Raw genomic sequence first — 10,841 nt, forward strand, 5'->3', positions numbered from 1 at the left:
AACCTCAAACAACAAACGGCTGAAGGCCTGAATTAGAAGTCAGAATTCCAAATATCACACATTTCAACAAATACTTTGCTTTTAAAACAAGTTTGCTTAGAAAAAGTTATTGTAAGGCGGCTGAAGGCCTCATGATGAAAGAAGTGAAATTATTGCTCGACTGAAGGCCACACACAACTTCAAATCACAAACGGCTGAAGGCCTGAATTAGAAGAAGAATTCCTAATAGCACATTTAAAATAAACACCTCGCTTTTAAAATAAGTTTGCTTAAAAAACTTACTGTAACATGGCTGAAGGCCTTATCACGAAAGAAGTGAAATTATTGCTTGGCTGAAGGCCACACCAACAAGAATTAGGAAATTATAAATATCCTTAAAACAAACATCACAATCTAAGGAATCAGGGTAAGCGGTGTTCCAAGAGTCGGCCTGGGAAAGGAATTCAAACATAATGTAAGGTGAGACAGGCAGCCAGGAGTTTTACTTACCTAACAGGATGTCAACTCAAACTAGGGGCAGCTTAAGCGCCGACCGACCGACAAACCAATCCGCTTAACCTGCGATCACCGGTACAACGATGGAATATTTTTAGGCAAGGGCGAAGAGACAGACAGCACTACGTCTTCAGAAAACACCCAAGTCCGAAGGAAACACTAGAACTAAGGTAGATCTCCCAAAAAATATGCACAGTACAATACAAGAGGCTGTCGAACTACACGCCGTGTCGGACAGCATCAACATGACGCGAAAAGGTACACTGCCGGAAAAATGCGCTAACCTCCAGGGCAGGTAACTGGAGCGTTACCGGCCACAAGGCAGAAAATACCGCTGTTTGCACTTCACTAATAAGAATAATACTAAATTCAATTATGAATAACAAATAGAGAAAGACGGCTGCAATATTTCGCCACCTAGAAACACTTCACTCATTACCACCAGGCTCAGCGGCCCTGGGAGTAACAACCCGCCGACCAAAGGCAAGATCTCGGAATAGTCGAGGTTGCATTAGCAAACAACTCTTCACTCAAACGTCCAGGGTTCGGTGTGCAACGAAGTCGCTCTCGCAGCTACCCCTCCTCCATCCAGCAGTGGCAGCACGCCACCGGTGGCCCCTGCTTGCCCTCACGCTGCACGGACCGGCTCACTGCTACATCCCAACCAAACTGACGTCCGTTCGCCACTCTCCACTCCACACAACGCCACCGGAAATACTAGCGGTCGCTCCAAAGACAGTACCACAGTACTTGTATCGACAAGCGCTGCTGCTGCCACTCACGGGCAGGCAAGCCAGCAACTTAGAGATGCCAGTAAATCGAATAAGAAACGAGATGCCATAACCGCAATGACAAGATGCCATGCGATAAACGGTATAAACACGAGCCGCGAACGGCTCAGTGTGAGAGTTGTGTCGTATTCATAGTTGTGGTGTATATGTAAATGTACGAAATGTGTGGACAATGTACTGTTATGTTTGTGTAGCATAATGATGAGAGCTGGGAGAGCTTGTAACCCGGTGCTGGCACATAGCCTACTGCTGTCCGCTAGCACTAAGAGGGCTGCCGAGCCTAAAGTCCCCATTCGATGGACGGATCAGCCACAACAGTATTACACGTCCTCACTTCATGGGACACTGTGGAAATGTTTGCAGTTTAATTCAGGAAATTGACGCAAAGGCTTGTGATTAGGAACTATGTGATTAGGAACTATACTCCACTCCTCTTAACGGCCAAATACTGGCAGCGACAATTTCATCCAGCACCAGGACACGAACAGACTTACTTCAGAGTCGAGCGCCACCGAACAGACATGCCTTAGCGACCTCAACTACAAGAATCTCTCACACACAAGTTGGTCAATGCATGACAGATTTAGATAGATACCAGTACTAAGACTTATGCTCATACGGCAGGTTTATCTAGACGAGGAACGGTTTCATATTTATTTATGAATGGTCCGCCATTATTTTACATTGATTTGGAATCTCTTCAAGCAAATTATTAGAGAAATATAATCACTGGCCAGTACTTTGCGAGACCTATCTCAGCACTTAGTCGTAAGCTGAGTTTATTCCATGTAAATGATAACAGTAGCAAGAGTTATACCCATTCACAATGTTCAAATGTGTGTGAATCCCTAAGGGGCCAAACTGCTGAGTTCATCGGTCCCTAGACTTACACACTACTTAAACTAACTTATATTAAGGGCAACACACACACACACACACACACCCATGCCCAAGGGAGAACTCAGACCTCCGGTGGGAGGGGCCGCGCAATCCGTGACATGGTGCCTCAAACCGCGTGGCCACTCCGAGCGGCTATACCCATTCCTAAGGTTTAGAACCACTGAAAGAAAGAAAAAATTAATTGTTACTTTCATATTAAACAGTGACTGTACTGGATACTATTAAACGTGTTTTTGAAAGCTGCGGTTTCGGAAAAATCCTTAACAGTCAAGATAGCAAAATTAATTTTATTGATTACTAGTTTCGGCTTATCTACAAATCATCGAACACAATTTGTGTGAGCAGGAACGGCCGTTATATACCACAATAGAACAATGATGTAAGTTGTCCGAGAATAAAACGTTGTCGTACGTAAAAGAGACTGTCAGAATCGGACAATTTAGATATGTGCACACTATGGAAGAATCCTGGAAATACTAGAAGGTATGAGATTATATAATGGTAAGACAGAGATTTAGGAATCAGGTATTAAATTGTAAGACATTTCCAGGGGCAGATGTGGACTCTGACCACAATCTATTGGTTATGAGCTGTAGATTAAAACTGAAGAAACTGCAAAAAGGTGATAATTTAAGGAGATGGGATCTGGACAAACTGATTAAACCGGAGGTTGTACAGAGTTCCAGAGAGAGCATAAGGGAACAATTGTCACAAATGGGGGAAAGAAATACAGTAGAAGAAGAATAGGTAGCTCTGAGGGATGAAATAGTGACGGCAGCAGAGGATCATGTAGGTAAAAAGACGAGGGCTAGTAGAAATCCTTGGGTAACAGAAGAAATATTGATATTAATTGATGATAGGAGAAAATATAAAATTGCAGTAAATGAAGCAGGCAGAAAGGAATACAAACGTCTCAAAAATGAGACCGACAGGAAGTGCAAAATGGCTAAGCAGGAATGTCTAGAGGACAAATGTAAGGATGTAGAGGCTTATCTCACTAGGGGTAAGATAGATACTGCCTACGGGAAAATTAAAGAGACCTTTGGAGAAAAGAGAACCACTTGTATGAATATCAAGAGCTCAGATGGAAACCCAGTTCTAAGCAAAGAAGGGAAAGCAGAAAGGTGGAAGTAGTATATAGAGGGTCTATACAAGGGCGATGTACTTGAGGAGAATATTCTGGAAATGGAACAGAATGTAGATGAAGACGAAATGGGAGATACAATACTGCGTGAAGAGTTTGACAGAGCACTGATGGACCTGAGTCGATACAAGGCCCCGGGAGTAGACAACATTCCATTAGAACTACTGACGGCCTTTGGAGAGCCAGCCCTGACAAAACTCTACCATCTGGTGAGCAAGATGTATGAGACAGGCGAAATACCCTCAGACTTCCAGAAGAATATAATTATTCCAATCCCAAAGAAAGCAGGTGTTGACAGATGTGAAAATTACCGAACAATCAGTTCAATAAGCCACAGCTGCAAAGTACTAACGCGAATTCTTTACAGACGAATGGAAAAACTAGTAGAACCCGACCTTGGGGAAGATCTGTTTGGATTATGTAGAAATACTGGAACAAGTGAGGCAATACTGACCTTACGACTTACCTCAGAAGAAAGATTAAGGAAAGGCAAACCTACGTTTCTAGCATTTGTAGACTTAGAGAAAGCTTTTGACAAAGTTGACTGGAATACTCTCTTTCAAATTCTAAAGGTGGCAGGGGTAAAATAAAGGGAGCGAAAGGCTATTTACAATTTATACAGAAAGCAGATGGCAGTTATAAGAGTCGAGGGACATGAAATGGAAGCAGTAGTTGGGATGGGAGTAAGACAGGGTTGTAGCCTCTCCTCGATGTTATTCAATCTGTATGTTGATCAAGCAGTAAAGGAAACAAAAGAAAAATTCGGAGTAGGTATTAAAATCCATGGAGAAGAAATAAAAACTTTGAGGTTCGCCGATGACATTGTAATTCTGTCAAAGACAGCAAAGGACTTGGAAGAGCAGTTGAACGGAATGGACAGTGTCTTGAAAGGAGGATATAAGATGAACATCAACAAAAGCAAAACGAGGATAATGGAATGTAATCGAATTAAGTCTGGTGATGCTGAGGGGATTAGATTAGGAAATGAGACACTTAAAGTAGTAAAGGAGTTTTGCTATTTCGGGAGCAAAATAACGGATGATGGTCGAACTAAAGAGGATATAAAATGTAGACTGGCAATGGCAAGAAAAGCGTTTCTGAAGAAGAGAAATTTGTTAACATCGAGTATAGATTTAAGTGTCAGGAAGTCGTTTCTGAAAGTATTTGAATGGAGTGTAGCCATGTATGGAAGTGAAACATGGACGATAAATAGTTTGGACAAGAAGAGAATGGAAGCTTTTGAAATGTGGTGCTAGAAGGGTAGATCATGTAACTAATGAGGAGATATTGAATAGAATTGGGAAGAAGAGGAGTTTGTGGCACAACTTGTCAAGAAGAAGGGATCGGTTGGTTGGTCATGTTCTGAGGCATCAAGGGATCACAAATTTAGCATTGGGGGCAGTGTGGAGGGTAAAAATCATAGAGGGAGACTAAGAGATGAATACACTAAGCAGATTCAGAAGGGCGTAGGTTGCAGTAAGTACTGTGAGATGAAGAAGCTTGCACAGGATAGATTAGCATGGAGAGCTGCATCAAACCAGTCTCAGGACTGAATACCACAACAACGACAAAGGTTATGATTGCCACATTACTTTCAGAATAACGTAATGTGGCAAGTATGACTTTATTGTCCACGTGTGTAAACTGCCAGATTCTGTCTCTATCGCATATGTCGACTTTTAAATTCGGAAAAGTTACGTCATTATTCCAGTGGACTGTACCGCACACAATCTTACTCAAATTATGATGATGTGTCACGCCAATTGGCAGTTGTTCTCAAATCAATATATTTTATTATGATGGCTTTTAGATAAGCCGAAACTAGTAATCAATAAAATCATGTTTGAGATATTGATCAGAATGGGATTTTTCTGAATCCGTATCTTTCGCACAACAGATCACATATCTCCAAATTTGACCATGCCAGATAATAAGAAACATTCGTTTGGTAAATAAAATTCGTCGTTTTCCTGCTGCAATATATTTTATTTGTTCCAGATGCAGTTCATCTGTTAGTTTAAGGCACCTTAAGTGAAATGTAGAATGATGCACATTTTCACATTAGGGGCTTCTTTATTCACAATGTTCATGTTTCTTTTGCTATTTTATGTGAAGCACTATAGTTTTTTATGCAGTTAGCGCAAAGAACGCGAAAATTGTGAAGAAAAATTTCGATACGAGGAAATGTGCTTATGTTTTGTAAGTGAAGTTATAGTGACACTAGTGTGATCAGATGAGAGAAAACGTAGGTGCCAGCGAAAAACTCAAATAACTTTAAATACTCACTTATTTAAGTAATAATAAGTGGTGAACTGTTTTATGATCTACAAATATCGCATATCGCCGGCCCCTGTGTCCGAGCGGTTCTAGGCGCTTCAGTGCGGAACCACGCTGGTGCTGCTTGTCGCAGGTTCGAATACTGCCTCGGGCATGGATGTGTGTGATGTCCTTAAGTTAGTTAGGTTTAAGTTGTTCTAAGTTCTATGGGACTGATGTCCTCAGATGTAAAGTCCCATAGTGCTTGGAGCCATTTGATTTTTTTACCGCATAGCAAAACAAAACTGTATAATTCTAGGTTCCACTGAAGATGCCTTGAAGTGAAACGCGAAACGTGTCTAGAACAAATAAAATATACTCTTTCTTTAAACTGATTTTGACATAGTGTTACTACCAGTAACAGATCCTGTTGTTTTCTAAATGAACTATAAATACGTTTGAGACCAAGTGGAACACCTATCATACAGATGAATAGTTCAATGAGTATGTGATACACTGTGTCTACTGCTTCACTACTTCATGGAGCGCCATATCTCCATTTTTTGAATTCTTGTCTCTCCAGACTTCTATTCTGGCAATGTGTGACCCACATTTAATCAGACGTAAAATGCCAGTGACTATATTTTTCGATGCAAACTCTGTGAACGTATAATTTAAATTCTAAATACGTTAGTAACTAGTTTCGTAAACGAAAATTACGTAGTCGATTGCCAAATTACATAGTCAATTGCCAAGTACATGTATGAGAATATGAGATGTGAAATTACAATTTTTTAACCAAACAGTTTCCTCAGACTCGCCTGAGAAGAAGTTTGTTCCTCCGAGGCTGTCATGAATACGCGTCCTGCGCAGCGGTGTAGATGTGCAGCTGAGCTGTAGAGCTGCAGCTGTCAGGTGGTGCGCCGGCAGGAAGCACCGACTGCAGCGCTGTTTCACCGCATGGCGGACAACCGCCACAGTATGCGTTGTCCGGCTCGACGCCACTTGTCGCAAGGACCAGTTGCGGTTTCTGCCGTGTCACTGTGGGGGAACAACTCATCCGCGTTATCACTGTATGGAAGAGATTCCAGTAGTACTATTGTTTCTGTCACTATCATCATAACTGTACTTGCCGTTTTTCCTACTAGTATACTAAAACATACAGTAAGTGCTAGTGTCGCTCTTGAACCCATTTGTATGCACAGGGTGAAGCAGAACTCCAACGACAAAGTTTTAGAGGTGGTAATATGAACCAAAACAAGAAAAAACTAGCTAGTCAAGCTCTTTGCTTTACATATCTTGAGAGGAGATGCTATGGACCTAGACAGGAATAAAATATTTGGTAAAGATGGCCTCTAAAATACATACCTTGTGCAGCAGCAGAGAGGCTTTACGCAATACCGATTATGAGCAAGCGCTCACAGTCCTTAAGGCCATTCCACACTGCACGTGGCGTGCGTGTCTGGATGTACGCCACGCCGGCCGCGCTAGCCACGTACCAATTCACATAGCGGCGATAATAGCGATGCTATACCGGCCACATTTTATGCCAGTATGCATAAAAATGTTCGACGGTTCCATGGTGTCAGTCTGGATTTAAGGAAATACCCAGTTGTAGAAAGGGATGAAGCAATACATTCTGGGGAAGGGATAGATGAAGGTCCAGAAATAATTGACAAAAGAGAATAAGAGGACTGATTGCGTGAAGTGGTAGGTGATGGAGTTGGTACAAAAGATGAAGATGAATTAGGACTAGTAGCTGAATGGTAGTACAGATCATTTTCGTCTTCCGTTTTACAAATGCTATTTAGCACCTCAATTTTTACTTTGTTTTGTAACCGCCGCGGTAATTTCCGAACCGACTGGGCTTCACTGGCAAAAAATAAGTCTATTTCATCGGGGACACTTTTTGTACGAGAATTATTATATTTTTCTTTGCATAGCATGAAATTTAGAACTTTGTCTATGCCTCTTGGAGATCGGGTTCGACGTTTTTTCCGCATTGCAACCATTTCGTCCACTTTTTCTACATCATCGGCATTAGTTTCGATATCACCGTCGAGATCGTCTTGTTCCTCATTTTCGTGCAGCTTCCCAATACTTAATTCTTGTTCCTCGTTTCGATCCGGCAAGGGAATGTTAGAGTCTCTCCTGAAAGTATAATAACGAAATAGTACTATTCTAATATGTGTTGGGACCAAACATAAAATTTATATTTGATGAAATAATTGTCTTACTTTATACCATAACGTCTTTGATAAATTATTAAATGCTGGTTTGTAACTGCGGATTGATTACCGGTAATGACAAAACAATTTTTTACTAAATTCGAAAATATCCGTAATAATTTTTTTAAACTAAACCTTCCATCACCAACAATGAAGTTAAAAAAAGAATAGTGTTCACTTTGTACAATGAAAGTTTGTTTTCTACCGCTTGACTACGAGAAGAGAAGTATTTCAGGATCAGATCAAATCCCTAGTTCAAATAACTGTTTTACTAATCTGATATTTTTTGGTATACACATGGGTACTTGTTAGTAGTTTCAGATCACTAAGACAAAATACACTCCTGGAAATTGAAATAAGAACACCGTGAATTCATTGTCCCAGGAAGGGGAAACTTTATTGACACATTCCTGGGGTCAGATACATCACATGATCACACTGACAGAACCACAGGCACATAGACACATGCAACAGAGCATGCACAATGTCGGCACTAGTACAGTGTATATCCACCTTTCGCAGCAATGCAGGCTGCTATTCTCCCATGGAGACGATCGTAGAGATGCTGGATGTAGTCCTGTGGAACGGCTTGCCATGCCATTTCCACCTGGCGCCTCAGTTGGACCAGCGTTCGTGCTGGACGTGCAGACCGCGTGAGACGACGCTTCATCCAGTCCCAAACATGCTCAATGGGGGACAGATCCGGAGATCTTGCTGGCCAGGGTAGTTGACTTACACCTTCTAGAGCACGTTGGGTGGCACGGGATACATGCGGACGTGCATTGTCCTGTTGGAACAGCAAGTTCCCTTGCCGGTCTAGGAATGGTAGAACGATGGGTTCGATGACGGTTTGGATGTACCGTGCACTATTCAGTGTCCCCTCGACGATCACCAGTGGTGTACGGCCAGTGTAGGAGATCGCTCCCCACACCATGATGCCGGGTGTTGGCCCTGTGTGCCTCGGTCGTATGCAGTCCTGATTGTGGTGCTCACCTGCACGGCGCCAAACACGCATACGACCATCATTGGCACCAAGACAGAAGCGACTCTCAACGCTGAAGACGACACGTCTCCATTGGTCCCTCCATTCACGCCTGTCGCGACACCACTGGAGGCGGGCTGCATGATGTTGGGGCGTGAGCGGAAGACGGCCTAACGGTGTGCGGGACCGTAGCCCAGCTTCATGGAGACGGTTGCGAATGGTCCTCGCCGATACCCCAGCAGCAACAGTGTCCCTAATTTGCTGGGAAGTGGCAGTGCGGTCCCCTACGGCACTGCGTAGGATCCTACGGTCTTGGCGTGCATCTGTGCATCGCTGCGGTCCGGTCCCAGGTCGACGGGCACGTGCACCTTCCGCCGACCACTGGCGACAACATCGATGTACTGTGGAGACCTCACGCCCCACGTGTTGAGCAATTCGGCGGTACGTCCACCCGGCCTCCCGCATGCCCACTATACGCCCTCGCTCAAAGTCCGTCAACTGCACATACGGTTCACGTCCACGCTGTCGCGGCATGCTACCAGTGTTAAAGACTGCGATGGAGCTCCGTATGCCACGGCAAACTGGCTGACACTGACGGCGGCGGTGCACAAATGCTGCGCAGCTAGCGCCATTCGACGGCCAACACCGCGGTTCCTGGTGTGTCCGCTGTGCCGTGCGTGTGATCATTGCTTGTACAGCCCTCTCGCAGTGTCCGGAGCAAGTATGGTGGGTCTGACACACCGGTGTCAATGTGTTCTTTTTTCCATTTCCAGGAGTGTATTTATCAAATTAAAGAGTGTAATAAAACCTAATTTACAAATTATACTTACGGTCTATGCATCATCGTCTTAAGTATGATCTTCATATCACCCTTGTACTTCCATTTTTTATTTTGTTTGCAGCCTGCGCATTTGTAGTTCTTCTACTGAAAGCTTGGCGGTGGCAGTCCCTTAGCTGATATCTCAAGGAGTTTTCTGAAACAATTTTTGTTTTCAGATTTTTGGCAACTGGTGATACGTATACTACGATGAGCTTCAGCTACAGGGTTAGAATAAGCACAGTTGCTAACATCGACGAAGACATCTGTGACGCATTGTGGCAACGCTTGCAGCCAAAGTTCATGCCAACACCAGATGAAGCTATGTGGCGTAATAATGAGCGGGGATTTAAAGACAAATGGAATTTCCCTCACTGCAATGGCGCCATTGACGGGAAACATGTTGCAGCCCAGAGACCCCCTCACTCTGGTTCTAGGTTTTACAATTACAAACAGTATCATTCAGTTGTACTACTTGGACTAATTGATGCAGATTATATGTTTATAGCAATAGATTCTGGTTCATATGGTAAAGAGTGTGTTGGAAGTATCTTCACAGAAAGCGCCCTTGGACAAAGGATCTGCAGTTACAGTACTGCAGTACCTCCTGATGAGCCTATTGTTGAAGAAGGAAGCAATCTCTCATATGTAATTGTGGGAGATGAGGGATTTCCTCTTAAACGATTTTTACTGCACTCTTTTCCACGTGACAAAAGAATGACAACTGAAAAACGTGTGTATAATTACAGGGTAGGAGGGTAGTTGAAAACGCTTTCGGTATACTGGCACAAAGGTGGCGGGTGTACTTTCGACCATTAACTTGTAGCATTGATACAGTAAACCAAATAATAAAAGCTACAGCAATCCTGCACAACTTCCTTCAAAGCACAGGCGACCTGGTACCTATGGCCTCTTCAGAGGCCATCGTAGAATCCTACAAGAATTGCTGGAAGCCTGTGTCTCGATTTGGACCGCAAGCCTCCAATGAAGCACAAAACATTCGCTATGAGTTTGTGGCTTACTTTAATTCTGAGGAGGGCGAAGTGCCATGGCAAGACCAACTTATGTAAAAGCAATAATTTCAAGGGCTAGTTTCATACTTTTATTGTAGACTGTATTATTCTACATATTTTTAAATGTAATGTTTATAGATTAACAGTGTTATTACTCAGACGAAGTTTTGTATGTTTTTTTTTTCTCTCTCTCTTTTAACTTGCTATTGTAGCTG

General features: G+C 42.9%; 1 protein-coding gene across 1 annotated transcript; it reads left to right on the top strand.

The window, feature by feature from the left end:
- Positions 1-9,823: 9,823 nt before the first annotated feature.
- Positions 9,824-10,375, top strand: LOC126454936 (uncharacterized). Its single transcript, XM_050091139.1, has one exon. The coding sequence runs from the start codon at positions 9,824-9,826 to the stop codon at positions 10,373-10,375; it is 552 nt and encodes a 183-aa protein (XP_049947096.1).
- The last annotated feature ends 466 nt before the right edge of the window (positions 10,376-10,841 follow it).

The sequence above is a fragment of the Schistocerca serialis genome, chromosome 1, assembly GCF_023864345.2.
Source record: "Schistocerca serialis cubense isolate TAMUIC-IGC-003099 chromosome 1, iqSchSeri2.2, whole genome shotgun sequence".
Taxonomy (NCBI): Eukaryota; Metazoa; Arthropoda; class Insecta; order Orthoptera; family Acrididae; genus Schistocerca; species Schistocerca serialis.